We start from the raw sequence: 21,295 nt of genomic DNA, 5'->3' as shown, positions 1-21,295 counted from the left end.
TTATGCAAGCCCAGCTGTGCCTTTATTAGGCAAGTCTCAGCTTAAAATTTCTGTTCAAAAGAGGACCCATCCTCCCTCCTTTTGCTATGTTTCCAACCCCTGTACATGTAGGTGGGAGAGTGGGAGTTTGGGAATGTGAACTTGAGCCAGCATTGATCAGCCAGGCAGCAAACAGTTATTGTTCTTTAGATACCAAACATAACTCCTTTATAGTAGGGATAAGCTCGGTCGTTCTGCACATAGCACAGCTTTTGTGTTCAGTAATGCAATAAATAGTAAAAGGGAACAAGAATGACTGCTTGGGATTTATTAAACTTAAGAGATTCTAAGGAACAGCAGTGTGGAATCCAGCCCACAATTATTTCAGAAATTGAATGTTGGTTTCAAGTGCACTTCAGCTTCTTGAACAAGCTGTTACCCATGTACATTTACTGTACTACTACTGTACTTCTGAGCTGGACACATTCAATACTGAAAGTTACCCTGAAGAAAAACAGAAAGACATTTGTGAAAATCTGGCTTTTGATTGGAGAGGCAAGCCAATGTTTTAGCAGGTCATTAAACTTCACAAGTCATGACTCTTTAACCTTAATACAGACTCACAGTCCCAGCTGAGAAGCTCAAAAGCTTTTTTTCTTTTTTTCCTGAATTAGTCAATTAATGTCTAAATTAAGACTCCTAAAACTCTTTTTTAAACTTCACTTTCAGAAATGAGAACAACGGAGGCACTGAAATGTTATGGCCAATACATTTAAAAGTCACCAGCTACATTCAACCTGGACACCAAGGTGGTCAACACTATGTGGGAGTCATGTAACCTGAGGCAGTATGTTTTCCAGTTTTAGAACACGATTACATACTAATTTGTAACAATACTTCTCTGATCTTGAATGTCTGTGTTTTTCTCCTAAAATCAGTAAACACATGCAATAAAGAAGCATCTCACTCCAAACCCTCCAAAACTATAACAATACTCTAAACCATGCCTGAACTTAAAGAGTTCTGAAATAAATTTGGGCCCTTAGTGGTATTTAATGATGTATCATTTTATAGAAGTGATTTTCTTAACTACTTAGTTTAGAAACTTAGAAACTACTTAATTTCTTAACTACTCAGCATACAAAACTGAACTACTGTTGTGTCTCATTATGCTGTATCTTAAATACCACATATGGGAATGGCTAAATAAATAGTAAGGCCATTTTATGCCAATAACTTTCTTTAGATTAACATAGAATCTACTTAAATAATAATAGTCCTTGCAACTTAATTTGGTAATTTTCTATAAATAAAATACCTAATTCTCCATATACTACAGTCTATCTAGAAAGACATTCAGATAGCTAGTCTTTATCTAAAACATATTTCAAAGTGCCAACCACACAGAAAGTCTGTCTGTGCAATCTGTCTTGATTTGTTTCTCTTCATGATTCATCTGACATTTATGCACACTACAGTACTACACACATTGCTCGATTACATTTTTGTATTTTCCAAAATTCCACTTTATCTTCTAAGAAAATGGGATACAATGTTGACAGCACAACTGCTAATTTCGGAAAAAACACAGCACTAACGATCCTCATTTTAAAACTTGTTTCTTATGGTGTTGTTATCATTAAGGAAGTCATTAATCAATTTATCTTGTTGACTTAGGCTCATTTAAATTTTTAACAACTTGATCTTTTCATCTTCTAATCTGCAAGCTTGCTAATATAAAAATGATACCATTTTTCTTAAGGGGATGTGTCTTTTTTTTCAAAGTGTGCTTTCCATACAAGAATAAGTACTTATCTTAAAGTAGCAGTTACAATTTCTTCAAATTATTTCTCAGATATCAACTCATTGGAACATAGCAGTCAAATTAGTTATATTCTCTGCATTGATGTTAAAATACACACAAAAGTCCCCACGTCCAGACAAAAAAAACAACAACAAAAAAAAAAAAAAAAAATCAAAGATTAAGTAGGAAACTTCAGTGTTCAAGCAGTAGCATGTTATTCTTGTGGCTAATACTTAATATAAACTTTGATATTCATCTATCAGAGCTAGTGGTAAACTCTATTCAGTAAGTAAGAAAATTATACCTCTTCATAGCACCTTCCCAATTTTTTCCCAAAACAGAAGTTTGAATGAGATATTCCTAGTTAACAGGTTATCCTCCCTGTCCAGGTCTACAAATTTACTGTATCTCAAGAAACAATAAGGATTTCACTTGTTTACTGTCAACAATGACAAGAAATACCAGGTCTTGACAAACCCAAGCTACACTCTGATACAATAAGGGTGATTTTTCTGATGGAAAAAGGATTATAGCACCCTCCGTAAAACTTGCATGAACAACTGCTAAAGATATTTCAGAAATTTAGTAAGAGAATCTTTAAAAAAAAAAAAAAAGATTGTGGTTGGTTTGTTAACAATGGTTCATAACCACTCGCCTTTGTTGCATTCTCTTGTAGAGCTATCTCTTAATCTTTCTCTTAGAACAAGGAAACAGGAAATATAGAAAGCTTATAACTGGGGAAAAGCCAGCAATCTTTTAACAATAAACTGCTTTATCAGAAATCATATTAAGTACTTGAGTGGCTGCTGCAACATCCCCTTAAAATTTATGAAACACAGGAATGTTACTTGCATCCACTTAAAACCCATTATAAATTATATTTCAATTCAAATTCTTTAATAGTTTTGCTATGAGTTTCCTCTTCAATCCATTTCTTCTTCAGGTAGGACAATCTAAGAGGTCATATCCAAACAAACCCAGAAATACTACGAATAAATGAATATTCACTACTGGAAGATTTCTTTGGACTGTATATCTCCAGAAACGAATAACATCAGGAGATGAGGCTTAAACTACTGCTTTACCACAGTCACAGAAAGCAGTGCAGTCAAAATTCTCAGTATTGTAACAAGAGACTGAACTCTAATGTTCATTCACAATGAGAAAGCATAGAGTAGAATTTTTGCAAGGCATGCTATGAGGTGTACATACTCTATTATCTGTTGGCAGCACCGACTTTAAGCAGGAAAAGCTGCTGTAGAACAGTTAATAAGAATTAAACTGTAACAGAAGGATAAAGTAGTAAAAGAGACTAGGAGAAGGACATAGAAGTATTAATACCTCTTACAATTTTTTCATAAATTTGTGGAGTGGTTTGGTGCATTTATCCTAGTGCCTGTAGCTATGTAATCACGTAAGAGTCATGAGTTACACTGTAGGATATGCTGGAAAGTAAAAATTACAAAGGAGCAAGCCAATTACTCTTCCCCTCATCCTCCACCCCTTCGTCTTTAAACTGAAGAAAGATTGTTTTCACAGCATAAGGTACCAAATGAAATATGCAGCCAAGGAAATTCAAGTTAGTGAGTTTACTGGTAAATAATAGTATGTTATGAAACAATGCAGTTTCAGGGCAAAAGGTGGGGAAACTGGAATGACTTAAAAAAACACATGTAGGAGTCTATGAGATGCACAGTCTAGCTAATGTTTATTGGTCTACTTTTCAATCAAACAGTGTGCAACAGAGTTCAAAATGGGGAAAGATTTTAAGTACATTTTTTTAAAGTTTAATTACCTAGGGTAGAATAAAAAAAAAATCGAGTTAGATTAAGCGGGTAATATAATACAAGACAAGTCTGTGCAGAACTGAGAAAATCTTCCTCAAGAAGCATATTGTCTTTGAGTCTTAAACTCACATAGACTGAAAGACAAATTAGAAACATATTTAAAGAGAACCAATCATCATCAGCAGGGATGAAGTGGACTTAAGTGATTTCATAGGTGTTTTCCACTTCTAATGATACTTTGTTCATCTGATTCTACTCCTTGACAGCTTAACTCATTGAGTAAAGTTAGTAGTGTTAAGTCATTTTTACTTGCATATGATGAAAAGTAACTGTAAATCCCCAGTGAGTCACCTCTGAGACAGAAGCACAGACAGAAGGTTGCTTGATTTGATAAAAGGTTTTTTCAACAGCGCAGTGTGCTTCACCTTATTTAACACCACCATTACGTGTTCCCAGAAGAAAAATCTTCATGAAAGCTTGAATTTCAGAAATGCTTGGCTTGCATCTCTTAAGTTTCTAACCATTTTGTGTGCAAGAAAACCTTCCTGCAGAGCAAGCCAGAAGACAACCACTTGTGCTGTGGCACTATTCCACACAAGAAAGACTGGTCAGGCATTACAACACACCCCTTTTTATAATGTTAACCTTTAATACTTTAGAAAATACCAAATTTGGAAGCATAATTTGGGATAGAACTATTTTTTCTGGGCAACGGGCCAAATTCTGGTTTTATTTATCAATATTGTTATTACATTGTTATTCTTGATTACTGCAGGTATATACATGTCAACAAGTCCAATTCTTTCAATAAAGTAAAAACTAGTTTCCATAAGAGCCTGAGAAGTACTGAAGGCAACAAGGGTAAATCATCAAAAAGGTTATTTGGAGAAGACAGAGGGAAGAGGTTGGCATGGTGATGCTCAGAAGCAGCACCATACCTGATGACACTGTTTTTACAGAACAGATAAACTATCAGAGAAACTTCTTTAGTCTTTAAAGAAAATTTACAATGATTTACAAGCCTGTTTTGTCTGCAGCAAAAATATTTCCAAACATGCTTTGTTTACACAGCCAATAGATACTTGCAGGGTATAATGGCACTACTCACTATTCATTCTGAACAACTTAACAGTTCATGTTAATCAAAACTGTTTTCAATTCTTTAGTCAGCTTGTGTGTTCCTTATTTAAGATTTGAGAGTTGACTACGAGACACTAATAAGGCACATCCCCAAAGATATACATGTAAGCCAAATGCCAGAAAACTCTTCCATTTCAGGCAGCCAGTTCAACATGATGTAACAACTACCAATGATAGAATCATAGAATGGTAGGGGTTGGAAGGGACCTTTAGAGATCATCTAGTCCAGGTTAAACCTTGATCAGGTCGCATAGGAACATGTCCAGGTGGGTCTTGAGCACCTCCAAGGAAGGAGACACCACTATTTCTGTGAAGCAGCTGTTCTACAGTGTATTGGATTTTTTAATCAAGAACAAAACCTTGATCAAAACATACCATTAATATAAAAGTACTTTTCCAAGAAATTAAAGATGATACTTACTGTGTTGTCTCTTCCTTTCCTCCCTTCCAATTAAAGATAATTTTATTTTCAATAATTTTACAGCAAAAGACCCACCAAACTCCATCCTGATTCAAATATTCATCTTTGCATCTTCAAATATTAATCTTTGAACATTTTGATCTCAGGGTAAAACTTCCCAAGAGCCTTTTAGAGCATAAAGCAGAGAAGAGCAGACATGCACACCTCTGAAGCTGCCAAGAGAAGGCCTCAACTACAGTGTTTGAATACATCTCAGGTTCAGTGACCACTGCTTACTGCATTGAGCTCTCCAGCTATTTTGACAATTCTTCCTGTAAACATGCTCACTCACTCCTCAGAGCCTCCGTCATGCTGCCTGAGTGCCTTCACTTCTGCACATACAAGTCATATCATTCTAGCTGTTCGAAGTTGTTTGCTAATACAAAGCAGAACCAAAGGCAGGCAGGATTACTCCCAAAATAAATCTCAAGAAACCTAGAGGATGCCAGCTTAGGTAAAATCAGTTAGAAACTGAACCCTACATGTATAATAAAAACATATTTTGTGTAAGAATGTTTTTTAGGACTATTTATACAGGATATCTTTCATCAGCTAATCCCACTTTTGGAACAAAATGGATAATCAGTCTTCACATATCATAGACACAACTAAACATTTCCAGTTTGCAGAATTTTAAACAATAATATTAAAAGCTTTTAGTATTAAAAGCTGAAAATAATGCTCAGTCTCCAATCCAACAGATCTGGTACACAATTGGAATGCATTACCCATGCGGCAGACCCGTGAACAAGTCACAATATTCACATATATCAAAGCACAAATAATGTAACAGTTACTGCGGTCAGTATGGCTTTCAAGGAATTTGTATACTGACAAACGTGAGCAATGCTCCTTACATTCAGTAGAATCCATCACTATAGTGTAAAGCATACTTCCATATGACTACAATGTTAAGCAATATAATAACTTTTGTAAGGTTTGCCCTTTGTCAGGTTTGTTGAAATTATGGTAGAAACACATGCAACCAATAGAAACTAAAACCATATAAAGATGTGGAAACCTGTCATCATCAAAACTGTGTATTTTAGACCATATCTTTTATAAGTTCAGGCAATGATTTGAAAACACAAAATGTAACGAGAAATGCAAGACTCCAGAAAGAAGTGGGAACAGGTATTTTGTGTTTACCTTTGGTATTCCAGCAGTGTCAAGCCAACTCTGGAAAACACTTTCCACAGTTAACCCAGATCTTAAAAAAAAAAAAAAAAAAGAAAAGAAAAAGTTAGATGACACACAAAAAAATACCATTTTTTTCACATGAAACTCCTTCTAAAACCTTTTAGAAGCTAAGCAAACCCCTGAATTTCAAACACTGATTGTACTGCAGTGGTACTATATTCTTCTTTTTTTAAATAATAATACCATCAGAAGTGGTAAGAGCACATTAAAGACAGATAAAGTTGGTGCACTTAAAACTCAAATGATAAATTCAGGGCTTATGAGGACTGACAAAGAAAGTGTAATATGGTAAACAGTTTAAGTGCGTACAGGTGCTCTACTTCTTGTTGAGCAGATTTCTTTTGGGTTTTTTTTTGTTGTTGTTCAAAAATAATCACAGTAAATTTCACAGAATGGAAGAGAACTTTAGAGATCGTCTAGCCCAAGCCCTCTGCTAAAGCAGGTTAATTAGCCACAGACATTCAAAACCAGTGTTTTATTAGAGAAGCAGACTAAATGTAAAGATAAATTAAAAATGAAAATTAAAGTAAACACAAACTTCCTTAAACTATGGGGTTTTAAAAGGCAGTGATATTAATCTTCAAAGTATCTAATATATTTTAGTTTCATCTTTTCTATACTTTCTTTATGTCCTGATAGCATTGCCAGTGCATAGCCTGGAGCCCCAAGAAAAGGAAATAGTGCATTACGATCAAGCTGTGTGGGACTAAAATAAATACTTGAACAGATAATTGCAAATTCAGAAATTATATTTCCCCTTTTACTCTTGTAAGTAACCTCTATTGCATTTACTCCAATTCTGGTTGAAGACTTCCCAACTTACAAGGAAGTCAACTTAAGAAAAAAACCAAAAACAAACTAAAGCAAATCAAAATAAACATACAATACATCAGTACTGAAAAAAAAAAACCAAACCCTTGAGTAAGTCTTCAATGAATGTAAAGTTTCTGATAAGCAGAATAGATGTGCATGGACCTGTGCATGGTAATGCTTTGGCAAGGCTCATTTAATACTTGCAGCTACTTTCACATGTGTAATATACACCCACAAAGCAGTCAAGAAAAGAACAGCCATTTATAAACTCTGAAGCAGGAGAAGAAACACAATATCATTTTTTTAATTTGAACTACATGGCAAAGAAGTCTGCCTTTTTTTATTTTTTCTCAATGCTTGACAAAGCTGTGCTCAAAATTCTGATCCTAAAGGAGGTTTATTTATGGACTGTATCAGTGACGAAGAAGGATTTGTGATGAATACATCGGTCGTTTCTACAGAACGATTTTTAAACATCTTTAAATATTAACTTCCACTATGCCAATGAGAGAGAGATCAATCAGTGTTATGCCTGACAGGCAAATGGAAAAAAATAAGGCTTACAGACCTTACAGGGTCTCAAAAACAACCAAGCAATATGTTAGTGGATGACCCTGGGACACACAGAGTAAAAATTTCTGTGTGTTTACTGATCATAGTTATTATCATTTTTAAACTTGGCTAGTTTTATTTGGCATGATCAAAGATTTAAATTACTGTCATTAACAGGTATAACAACAGCACTTCTCCCGACACAGTTTTTTTTCTGAGTTAGATATTCTTATACTTTTTGAATTCAAGATGAAAAATTTAGCCTCCATCTCCAAGCAGAATGAAGTGTTAGCATTCATTTGAGGCAGAATTAACAGCTACATTCCACGTCATTGTGGTAGGAGATCTGCCATCCTTGCTCACATTGAGCGGTACTCTGAAAGAGTCTATTAAAATGAGCAAGTCTTCCCAGTAGAATAAAATTCTGCCAATATGATTTAGAGGTAGGAGAAACTGGTCAAAAGAGAGAGTCAGCTGGTTTCTCATTGACTAGTTATTCTACATCTTCATCAATGACCTGGATGAGGGGACAGAGTGTACCCTCAGCAAGTTGGCTTATGTTTAAGGCATTTGGTGTCTGCCTTTTGTCTTTGTTAAAAAATTCTTGTTTATGTTGGACAAGCTTACTAAGACAGGATATCTTATTTTTTGCATGTACTGTTCGTAGAATCATAGAATGGTAGGGGTTGGAAGGGACCTTTAGAGATCATCTAGTCCAACTCCCCTGCAGAAGCAGGTTCACCTAGATCAGGTCACACACAAACATGTCCAGGCGGGTCTTGAAGACCTCCAAGGAAGGAGACTCCACAACCCCTCTGGGCAGCCTGTGCCACTGCTCCATCATCCTCACAGTGAAATAGTTTTTTCTTATATTTAAGTGGAACTTAACCAAGGAATGCAGTTACTAAGCCTGAGTTATTAACAGTACAAATAGCAGACCTTTAACACAATCCTTCCTCTGTTGTGTACTATTAAGACCATAGTTTTATTAGTACACTTACTTATCGAAAATAAATAAATAAAAATATATCACCAGAATCCCCCCAAAAAACAGAACTGACCAGCTCAAAAAAATCTGCAGTCATAAAGTGCACAGCATCTGCAACTCTTGATTTATTTGAAGGTTTTGAAACTAACTCTCTGTTACAGGGCCTTACAAACACTGAGTCTTTGCACAGGTCACGTATTCGGCAGATGTGGAATGGATCAATCTACAGCAACGACTATAAGTGTAAGCTTTGGGGAGAACAGAGCCACTGGGAGTTTTACCAAATCTAGTGCACCATGATATTCAGACACATAAGAGGGTGTATTTTGGGGGGTTTTCTTTTGTTTTGTTTTGGGTTTTTTTCTAGATGGCTGGTTTAATTTGTTTTTTTCTTTTAAAATAGTGAAGTTTCAATTTGAGGATGAGGAAATAAGGTGCCTCAGCTACAGGTGGGAAATAATGTAGATTTTCTACTGAAAGGCCAAGATAATGTGAGACTATAACCAGCACGTGTTATATTTCAGAAGGCACTGAAAACAGAGACAGATAATAGTATTTGTTTGTCCCTGCCATTAGCTCTTCACACACAGAAATAATCTAGCTTAAGGGCACATTCGAAATTCTCAAGGACCAGAAGGTAGGGTTAGGCCTGACTGATGTCAGTATTCAGCTGCAGCTCAGAAACAGGAGGAACCTGACTTGCAGAATGGATTGTTACAGCTAAAATTCTGTTAATTTTTGAGACAGAGCAGGAAGTGAAGTAGCCTTATAAACGAGGCATGTAATCCTCCTCCTCTGAGTACAGAAGGCAGTAAAAATCCGTGCATACCACTTAAGATGTTATGTCTGTATCTTAGAACTGGTCATCGCTGGGAATGTACTAAAAAAATGTCCTGTAACTGAAAACTGGAGGAATTAAGTCCTGGAAGAGTGAGAAACTATTAGATACAGTCTGCTGTATCCAATAGCAGACAGGTAATGTTGCATTACTCCAACGTAATAAGTATGGAAAATTTCCATGCTATTGTATTACTGCTATCTGCCAACGTTATTCCTGTTCTCATTACAAAAGTCTCTCATAAGCCAAATTCTCCTCCTAGACACATTGCTTTGCCTCTGTTGCCATTGCTGACGGCAGGATTCGGCTTGATTTTATACTACTAAATTGGGGTTTTGTTTTTTTTTTTTTTAAGATTAGGTCCAGCCTCCATTACAAGCTTCAGTATACTACGGTGCTTAATATTTTTCAACTAAGAGGCATTTAGTTTAAACATTAAGTTTTTACTTGGTAGAATTGCCCATGATTGGGAGGTTTTGTATGCTACAAAGAATTTTTTTTTTCTCTAATCTTGAAATGCATTCCATTCCTGCAACTGAAACTTTGTGCAGAAAAACACTCATCAGCAGACAATCTCTAAAAATATTTAATCTTTCCTCCCTGTGCTTGTACCTCAGGCTAGTATTTGTGTCCTAACAACAGAATACATTCAAGAATGAAAAAACAACTTTGTGGCAGACAAGAAATAAAGGCTTTCTATATATCCAGAATCATTCTTGGCATTGCTGTTGATACCCGCACCCAAGGTAATTTTGGCAGCAGGTTAAGTTCAGATTTGCTGTATGCCTGATTGTGAAATGAATTACCATAGGAATTTTGTTCATGCATCCTGGAGTGTGATGCAATGCAAATAAAGATATACTTCCTCTGTCTCACCAATAGTTTAAATAGTGTCACATTTCTAAGCAGAAAAGCAGATAACAAATAACATTTTCCACTGTGTTCGGACTTCAGAGAAACACAAGTGAAAAAAGGAAGGAAAATAGATTTTCTTAACAAATCAATGTATAATCATGTCATTAAATAATCCACTTTTCCATATATTAAATTTGATATTCCTGATTATATTTAGGCTGAAAACCTATATGCAAAGACATAACCAAAATCTCATGCTACGGTACATCATTAGCAAATGTAATTCCACTCAAACTAAACTCATAATGCCACAAAACACATTATCTCAATGATAATTAGCTTCTCTATCCCTCATCCCCTAGGAATAGAAGTTTTTCACTAAAAAACTCAATGCATTTGATTTCTGTGAATATCTTCTCCCGTTTTTTTCCAAACCACTCCCTAGATTTATGAACACCTTTGGAATCCTATGGCATTTTTCAAGTGAATACATTATTTTCACAACTATGATATGTAAAGCTTCACTATTAAAGAAACTGCATTTGGAGCACAACCTGTATTTGCACAGAACAAACAAACAGATAAGCAGGGATGGATTCCAAGCTCTGCTAAAGACTAGTTGTATCATCTTCAGACAGTCACTGTCACATGTGGAGGGTTTTTAACGACATGTCAGCTTATTAATGCTGGATTTCTATTAGCGTTTTCCAATCTTCCCCATTTGGCACTACTGTGTGAGAGGGACAGGATGGTACCACACTGCTGCTTGAGAAAAATCTGTCTTTTCTGGCTTCCTAGATCCATGGCAAAGCTCTGTCCTCTTTGCTTTAGGGTACCATGTGCCAAAAGCAGCTGGCAGGAAGACCATAAATCAGTGTAAGCAGGCAGCACTTCAGATCACATGGTGAACACAGGACCTCACTGCTGCCCTAACCAGGCAGGTTAAAGGCACTTTAAAGAGGGGATCATGGGATAGCAATAACACAGCAAGTCTCATATTTTTCCTATGTATGTATTAGAATTTTCAAAGAAAGATGCACATGCATACTTGGGGAAACAAAAGCAGAACACTACTAAATGAAATCCTACTACTTCTGGCTAGTATAGCTGGTATTTAAACCTGATTTCTGCCTTCTTTGATTATTTAACATTGTTCTCACTTACTCTTTTTGTTCAGGTATGTCATCCAACAGCATGCAAAGAAAGTCCTGGAAAACAAAGAAAGTTTAGCACAGTTAGCATGTTTATGAAAACAGAACTCTGTTTCTCCTGCTAGTAAGCAATGGATTTTTTTAAAAAACGCAGATAACAGAATTATAATAAGAACTTTATATTAGAAAAAAGTTTATATCTCTACTGTGGTGATATACTGCTCAGTTAATTTATACAACATGCATTATGTTTGTCATTTTTCCAACCCACTCAAACAAAAAGTGTCAACATTGAGAGGAAATGGGCTTGAAAAGCCTGCTGATTATTTTAGTACGATCCCACATTCCCACTTTTATTTAATCTATAATACACACACACACACAAACTATATTTAAAACTGTTAAAGGCTGCAGATTCACATAATCAAAGACTATGAAGCACCAGAATCAAGGTTGTTTACACTCTCTACACTGTGCTTATCACATTGTCTTTAATTATACAGCCACATACAGCTCTTTTTGTGTATGTGGGTACTTGATTGGAAGTTCACACCCATGCCTCATTCCATGACAAAATTTACAATGCTGCTTACCAAGGATACCAAGTAAGGAGTAAATTCTTGGAGGAAAGTTAGCTAGAATTTCTTACATGTATTTACAAAGAAGGTGCAATGCCAATTGAACAGCATTACTTCATTCTCACTTAAAACAATATCAGATCTCTTTAGAAAGTTACACCTGACTTTACTCAAAGATTCTCTGACACTCCACACTGTACATGTTCTAATTTCAATGACAACCTCTTTGACACAATGCACTCTTTCTGAACAATCTCATAAGCAGGTGATTTATTGACATGAATTACTCATTTATATGCTATCTCATAAAAGCAATGCATCCACTTAATTAATACAAATCTTTCTGATACAAATTTCATAGGCCAATGATGTTCTTTGCTACAATATATGTAAATAGAGATTGATTTCTGATTCAATACCGGCTCTCTAAGATCTTGCAGAATGTTTCCTAAAGGGCAGAAAACTTTAATTTATGGACTCTGCCATGGAACTCAACAAAAGATGCCATTTCTCTGTCTGATTATGGCACTGTTAGGGAATCAAAGAAAGAGTGAAATATAGTCTGAAATCCCCTTATTTCATATTACTGTTTGCAGCTCTGTACCACTATTCTGTGTGTAAACATGGAACTCCTGTTTCCTTTCACTTCATGGAAGCTTTGCTGGAGGTACAAAGTGAGATTACATGGAAATAAAAAGCACAAAAAGGACATCATTAGAGTTGTTTTAAAAGTGTGCAGAAAGTAATACCAAAGAAGTCATCCCTGACACAATTTGTATGCTCTCTGTATATGTTCACGCAGCTAGATTCTCTGATTGGACTCCATCAACCTTTTATAACTCATCCCACAGTACCCTTGAAAGTGATCTCTGGAATTAGAAGTGTGTTTATATTCTGTATATGATACCATGAAACTAAATATTTTCTTTGTGATTAAAATTATCTTCATTTTTCCAAATACCTATTAGGAATAAGACAGTAACCATCATTCTACACACTTGCTTGAAATTACAGTTAATCTAGTCTATTTATTTTAACTGCTTCTATTTTGATGCTTCAAAACAGAGTAGGAAAACAAATTACCACTTACCTCATATTTGCATGGCTTTTAACATTTGCCTATTATCAAGTCTGCATGACACATCCCATTATAGGTCTGACTTTTCAGTTGCTTATAATTTTGCCAAACTTTAACCATCTGGAGTGAAATTTTATCCTCAGGCTGTTTGTTTTTTTTTTTTTCTTTTCTTCCTCTCCGGATGAAAAATCGTTCAGAAATGTCCAAGAGAAAAGTTAGGGAAAAATGTGGGGGTTTTTAACCTTTGATACTATTTTTAAGAGGTTCTAGTCACCACATGCTTTGAAAGAAGGACTTGTGGATGACCAGGACAAAGAGAACTAAATGCTGAGTCATACCATAAACCAAATTATAGCTTGCTTCTTGTATGTGTTGTAAGTAATTCCATGAAGCCAGAAAGAAGAGTTAGAAATCACAAGTCACCACAGTGCTGCATTATTAACAAACTGGCTTATATTTATATGATTAAATAATCACACTCCCTTGCATACTCCTGTTGTTCTTCCCTGACGAGAAACCCAAAGGCTAGAAAACAACTTCTTCCTATATAAAGAAATAGTTATTCTGCAGTTATGGAATTTTATTGACATTTGGCCAAACTGAAAAACTCTGTGAAAAATTAGTGCACACACGTTCACTAAGGATTTGCTAGACCTTCATAATTGAATTCCCTGAAGACTCCTGACTGCTCACACCATAGTCCAGACTGAAGCCAACAATTTTAATCACAGCCACAACTTTGGGCTGCTGCTGAGCAGATCAAATCTGGATACAGACTGTGAATTGAGACCAAGGAGTTTTCTTTGCAATGTTAATGCATGTAGCATGTCTGAGTCAAACCCAAAAAAGTGAAAGCCCTAATGACAGAGAAGTAGGTTGAGGGAAGAAATTTTGAATGTTCTAGGGATGAAGGCTGCTTGAAGCAGTAAGTTGACAGATCTGCATTTAGAAGACTCTTCATGACTAAGGATGCTATTTTACATCAGTTCCTGTCTTGAGCAATGGCCAGCATGTTTCTAGTCTTGAACTGTTCTGGGGAATAAGACAGGTAATGTCTTTGATCACACATATTAAATAAAAAACACTGAATATTAAATACTTGCAGTGAAGTCCTCTTAATTGAAATACAAATGGACTGCAAAAGAGCAATGAAGATGTTGTTACTTAGAATGATACACCTCAAAAGACACTCAGTTGGCAACAAATAAACTCCAAATGCACTGACGTTCAACTTCTCATGAAAATTACCGATTCAAAGTTAACACTATCTCTATCACTTATGCAGTTTGTAAATGCCATAACTAAATAGTAAACATTATTTTTTTATCCCTTCCAGGTGGAAAAGTAAAAAACGATCACCTTCATAGGTTCCTGATTATTTGGAATTCCCTTCCTGTTCATCTTCCCAGCTTTTATTTCACAAAATCAGCAACATGCTGTAATCCTTCTCTGTGGGTCTTGGTCACTAAGAGTTTAGCAGTGTAAGCCCCAGGCAACTGAAACACTGACCAGCTCCAGTCAAAGGCAGAATGTGTTACCTATTTACCCATGACAATGAACTATCTTCAGATCACTAACAATTCCTAAAGAAAAATGATCAATTATTGTGGCAAACAAGAAAACATAGCACATAGGAAATATTTTTCGTGTGGGTAGTTAAGGTGATATCAGCCTCCTGGATGGCACTTCCCTGACATTTCTCTGACTGGGGTAACTGTCCCTATGTAGCCCCGCAGCAGAAGGTATCCCTGCCTGAGCTGCCTAGATTCACAGTCCAGTCCTTTTACACAAACCAATCGTAGTAAACTCTCCATACTAACAAGATTGAATCTGTCATCAGGTACAGTGTGAATAACTAAGGGAAGCAAGTCTTAAATCACTCCAGATATAATTGGCAAAACACAGTCTCAGGTCTTTCACAGAAGCCATCTTTGTACTGGTCAAAATACCACAGAACAGGTAAGTCCATTCAGGGACCAAGTAAGCTGGAAAAAGTATGCTGTCACTCGATTTACTGAACAAAGCACTGTCATTCCTCCTTAGTGACGAGAAGGTTTAAACTAGACCACAGGCAGGGAAGCAAAGGCATTTGCAGCTCGAATGTGCCTTCTCCCAGTGCTTTGACACCAGAGCCTATCCCATCTAAAACTCACTTGAAATGTTTTAATTTCCTCAGAAATTCCTCAGAATTCTCACCGTCCACTGAAAATACTAAATATACCACTGGCTAAAAAATTTAATTAAACACAGATTCCTTCTATTTTACATGAATAAGCATGTAAGAACAGACATATATACCTAAGCAAAATCTGGAATGGGGTTGGACTAGATGATCTTTTGAGGTCCTTTCCAACCCTAAAAATTCTATAATTCTGTGAAAAGTTGAGGAACTAGATCTGCTATGTATTGATGGTTCTACATAGAGCTCGCAATAGCTCTTTCGACTTGTGTTTAAGTCTATACAGCAGAATATCTTGTAAGGTGCATTTTACTCCAATTACATAAAATGCATCTCATTAAATCAAACAAAAGTTCGAGCTGTGATTCAGCACTAATAAAACCCACATGCTTTTGGAGTTTATCTTTGTCAGTTTGCTGTGGTGAGAATTAAAGAATTAATCTTTTTTTCTTATCAAATGACACAGTGTAACAAGCTACCATGTAATTTTAAGCTTGAAATATGCTAAATGGAAGCTAAACAAGAAGAAACCCCCAAAAAACTACTGTGATCATGTAGTAAGTAAAGGTTGTCTCAAAATATAAGGAAAGTGAAGGAAGGATGCATGATGCACAACTAGCAGGAAGATGTGAATTTGTGCAATAATTGGAACATGAAATTAACTCAATCTGAGTAAAGTTGACCCATCTATTTCTTTTTTCCAAGCACATGAGAGTGTCAAAAGCAAAGACCCCTGTCCGAGAGGCTGCTGTGGATGGGACAGCACCAGAGTCCACATCATACCTTGCTGTTGTCAACAGTTCTTTGCTCAAGCTAGTGGGTCAGTCAAAATAGAACAGCTGGGGTTAAACTGCATAAACAAATTTTTAGTTTAATATTTATCTAAAAGTATTCTAGAGGTTGAAACATCAAAATACATGCACACAATATGCTTAGGCTTCCAAGTCTAGTTACAAGAGCTCTATATATGCAGGAGGATTGGACTAGATGATCTCTAAAGGTCAATTCCAATTATTACTATGTCAGATAGAACTCCATGAAAAGGAAAGCTGTAAATTCCTTATTCCTCATTTCAATACCAAACTGAGCAACAGATTTAACCATGTTAAATCTACCAGGAACTTGCACTCCTTTCTATATATTTATGGTTAGTAACACTCCATTCATTATTTTGAAAGTTCTTTCAAAGCAGTTAGTAAGTGAATTCTCTCATAGAAACAAAAATGTAAGGTTTTCTTTAAATTCTTGTCAAAGATTCCAGACTTGTTTTACTCATCTGTTGCTACTCAACTAAAATAAACACAAACTACTATTAAAAACATACCCAGCATGCAACTAAAATGAAGGGAAAAGGCAAACTGATTAATGTTTCACATGTGAAGTCATTTCCTTGCACCTGCAGCTCTCATCTAGGAAAAAAACCACTGAAAACAAGACTAGTATTCAGAACATGGGCAATTATTTTCCCTGTTTTTACTTTCCCCGTCCCCATAATTCCTAAAGCTGAGAACCTTTACAATTACTTTGGACAAGGTGAAAGTACAGCACTATGATATTTAAACTGAGTATTTGCACCTCTATTTATCTTAATTTTTTTATTCTTGTATTCATTAACTGACATCACGTTTGTTCAACAAGGAACTTAAATAATAAACTTTTTACTAACTTGACTTCATTGCTTCTGCATTTGCAAGTATTGTTGTAACTGCTATATATGAGACACTGACACAAATATGATATTTTAAAAGACTTCTTACAAAGAAAGTAAATGTATTTGCAATAGAGTATAGCCCTATCCCCTTCACATTTTTACCAGTCACCAGTCGACAAGATGATATTTGAATTCCCTTCCTAGTAAATTCAATGTGAGCTGGATTTAGGATGCTATGAAGCAAGGCCAATGCACAAAAAGCATACCATAAAAGTTACATAGTACACAACTCTTTCTCCACAAAATCAAATATCTTGAAATGAAGGCCATCATATCTTTTTGACCCACATTAAGCACATAACTATGGATATATTGCTTATATTCAAATAAAAAGTAGAGTAAGAAATCTAAAATAAAAGCATCACTTATTCTTGCTTGAATAATTAAAAACATTGAACACGTGTTTATCCTATAAACAAAATGGTTGTTTCTGGGTACAGAAACAGTGTATTTCACCTTCTGAGACTGGAGTTAGATAAGCTACAAATTAACATTTCATAGCAGAGTGCTGGACACAGGGAGAAGTCTCTAGTAGCTGGGTAGTTCACTTGCAACACAATCCAGCTACTGTCATAGTATATATGCTAAGACATTTTGCAGCACATAAACAGTTTACTGATACAACTCATCTCACATCAACCAGGAGCCACCAACAATTTCTCCCAAAATGCAAACACCACTTCTAGCACTAGATTAAAACACTGGGCTGCTTCTTGGTTTTAGCAGTTTCATCGTTGCTGTAATTTTAAAAAACTTCACAGCTGTGTAATAGCAAAGCATTGTATTTATGATTTTGGACACCATAATGTAGACAAGGCTCATGTAGTCACTGGCATTTTCTACACTATGCCAAACAAAACTGCTTAGGGTCCCAGTAACATGGTATAGAAAACAGCTGCAGCAGTAGAAATATTAACTCCCTTAACACCCAAAGTGTTGCTCCACAGGATAGAGTGCTTCAGCAGAGCTGCTATGCCTGACTTCTGGGTGACTTGACATATGAAAGAACCCACAGATCTGTGAGCAATTTGTAAGATACATGGGCATGCATCTCATCCCATAAGAATGAGATGCAAAACAGCAAGCACAACAGCAAAGAATCACTGTGTCTGGATGAAAGAGGAAAATATCAGACCCCTTTCCCTCAAAATCAGAGGCCCTTACTCTGTGTTGCATGGAAACATATCACCATTCTGAATCTCCTCAAATATTTCAACCATAACTCCAGAAAAAGAGAGACTTCAGCACAGAAATTGGTTTTAGAAATGCATTTATTTCTCTTTCTCCTCTTTCTTCTGCTACCCTCTCTCATCACACTACTTTTCCAGCAATGCCCAATATTTATCTTCTTGTGCCTTTTGTTCCAGGCCCATTTAAACTATGATGAGTTCACTGACCTGGTTCACAGACACCCCCATGAATGGCTGTTATCACAGCATCACTGAAGCAACAAGCTGCAGTGTCATAGCACAAGCTAGATTCATCATCAATGATGGGATTTCCCAGAACTTTGGGTTCAGAGAGCTATATCATTCCCTTTTCAAAACAAAACATTAGAGGACAATACAGTCTCCCTTTTAATGCCACAGCCAGTGCTTATGGGACTTTTTCAGAAAGACCTAGGAGGAGGTAAATTTCTAGTTCCCAAATTTCCACTTGGGTCCTTTAAGGTACAATAAATATTGGTACTGTAATGATGGCACAATAATTATATTGTGTGACTTGTCCATCTTTCCTTTTGAAGCTGTTCTGCTTTGCTAGGATGAGAGCAAGCTAAGTCTGTAGTTCAAGTGATTAATATATGCAGTTGGGCTTAGAGCAGATTCCAATTTCAAATTCAACATTACTTTTTACAACCAAGGTTTCACCAATCCAGAAAGAAATCCTGTTCTATGAGAACTGCTCTTCAGAGTGGACTAGCACTGTACAATGTCACTCTCAGAGAAAATCTACTGAAAGAAGGAAGCAGCACACCTTAAACATCTCTTGTAGGTTACTACTCCAGTAACAGAATGCTTTACAAAATGTGGAAGTATTGACCATGAGGAAGAAACCTACACAGAAGCTGTGACAACACTCTAATTGTAGGTGGGGCCAAGACCACAGAGGGATGTAGGCATTACACTCTGACTCAGTGAGAAAAAGACTATCTTCACACGAATGTGAAATTATAAGCACTGAGTGAAGCAGTATCCAGAGAGGAAGGAAATAAAGAGATAAACAAAGCATACACACATTACAATTTATAGAGGTTTTCAGATACGTTCCCACTCTGTGTTTCTTCTCTAACAGAATGAGAGAGGTATCACAGAAAAGAATGACTGATCACAATCAAAATCCAGGAGCTAAAAGACTATGGAAGACAATTCCAGTAGGGTAAATGACTCTATCCTTGAGAACATCAGCACCTATGAACATTGATGTTCCAAAGCAGAGTTTTAAAAAGAAGTCACACATTGTTTACATTATCAGACACTAGCAGGATGTCTGATTTATATTCAGCCTGAAAAAGATGTTCTGTCCTATAGCAGGTAGGAATTTCAACCAATATTGCCAAGTTTCAATTGCATCTCTCTTTTCACCACAATCAAAAGTAGGGATTTCAAAGATTAGGTCATTTGTTTTTTCAGCAAGTGAGGAACAATCCCAAGCACAATACCTGAGAAAGGACAAGCTGCCCATGGAACTTATGCACAAATTTCCATAAAGATGCAAAGAATGAAGCCTCTCCTATTGTCCTTGCCAGAGACCGCAAAAGGAAATAACCCTGCAAAAAATTAAGCCAGAAACAAAGAAGATGCTATGATTTTTCTTCTTTCTGGAAGAAAGAAGTCTTCATATTAGTAAAGCAATTTCAGTTAAAATCGGCTGACAATACTCACCTTCAAATAGTGAACCTGCATGAAGGCTTTTTCTGCTTTAAGGCCATGTTTGACAATGGATGCTCCAGACTCACTTACTTCTCCTGTGCTCTCTTTTTTGGGCCTAAAATGCACCAGTTAAGTCTTGGATAAGTAAGTATGTAAAGAAATAACTCATGCATTACAAGTTGTCATAGTTGAAAGCACATGAATGGCACAGTTACTTTAGACACCTGTGACTAGTTCATTTTTTTCCTTTACTCTAAGTAAATAACTTGGCTTAGACACATCAGTGTTTCCTACTTTTAATGCAATTTTGTACATAGTTGACCAGACAGCTGGGGTACAAGCTAAATCCATCAATAAGTTTCTGTACTCTTTCCAATGCCAGCATGACATCACATTGCAAGCCATTCTGTAGTGCAGACACATTACAAGGAAAGAGAAACAAATGAAAAAAGACATTTGAATAACAGGGAAAGGGAGAGAAGACAGAAGGGGAAGACACACAGTTTGGGCTTTACAGACAGTAATGACTAGAACAAATCTACTTCTTCACTGCCTGATTTTAAAATGTAATACAGCATCTGGTATGCCACAAATCTACAGCAGTAGAGTGTGGAAGACTTCTAAGCTTTTAAAAGCACTGAGTGAAACTAAAGAGAAGTTATGTAAACATTTTAACTTCATTTGTAAGCAGTGCCTTTGTGGGCAGAGCACTGAATAGCCTATTAGGTTTTGTTTCTTCCATCCAGAGAACATCCTAGCCAACAGATGTCTGTTTCAGGAGCCCAACCGTGTTAAACTGAAAAAACCTCTCCAATTCTAAATGTGGAATTTGAAATGGCCAGTCTGTCCTGGATTTGGTGGGGACAGGGTTAATGCAAGAGGGCATGGCCAGGCTATTCCATACTGTGCTGAGGATATGCTCAGTATATAAAGGCAGCTGGAACTGGGAGCTGTTGTGCCAGGACCGGACACTCTGGCCACGGGCAGGAGCAGTGACTCTGGGCAGCACTCACTTTGCATATTCCTTTGCTGTCATTATAGCTGCTTGTTCTCTCCTTGTGCTGTTCTCCTAAATTACCCTTATCTCAACCTATAAAGCCTTACCTTTCATTCCTCCTGATTCTCCTCCCCATACTGCTGAAGTGGGGAGAAGAGAGTGAGCAACTCTCTTCTGTTGTTGTCAGCTGGGTTTAAAGCATGACACAGTCTTGGAAACCAAACGTCTTTACCCCTATCTACAGAACAGGGGCAAAAATAAAGAGAGCAGCGCAAGATTCTTCAACCACATCACTCACACAATTCGCACAAGTTA

At 36.4% G+C, this 21,295-nt stretch overlaps 1 protein-coding gene across 7 annotated transcripts in view; it reads right to left on the bottom strand.

Annotated features, from left to right (window-relative positions):
- The window catches only part of AOPEP (aminopeptidase O (putative)), a 189,674-nt gene that overhangs the window by 85,439 nt on the left and 82,940 nt on the right, over positions 1-21,295 (bottom strand). For all 7 annotated transcript variants that reach the window (XR_009820913.1, XM_062019060.1, XM_062019061.1 and 4 more), the window contains 4 exons: positions 19,996-20,098; positions 19,773-19,880; positions 11,581-11,624; positions 6,320-6,380 (listed from right to left, as the gene is read on the bottom strand). Coding sequence is in view for 6 of the 7 variants with exons in the window: in XM_062019060.1 (XP_061875044.1) it covers positions 6,320-6,380; positions 11,581-11,624; positions 19,773-19,880; positions 19,996-20,098 (316 nt within the window). In the remaining variant the exon portion in view is untranslated. The remainder of the gene's footprint in view (positions 1-6,319; positions 6,381-11,580; positions 11,625-19,772; positions 19,881-19,995; positions 20,099-21,295) is intronic.

This window comes from Colius striatus, chromosome Z (assembly GCF_028858725.1).
Source record: "Colius striatus isolate bColStr4 chromosome Z, bColStr4.1.hap1, whole genome shotgun sequence".
Lineage (NCBI taxonomy): Eukaryota > Metazoa > Chordata > Aves > Coliiformes > Coliidae > Colius > Colius striatus.
This window is presented reverse-complemented; position numbering and strand designations above follow the sequence as displayed.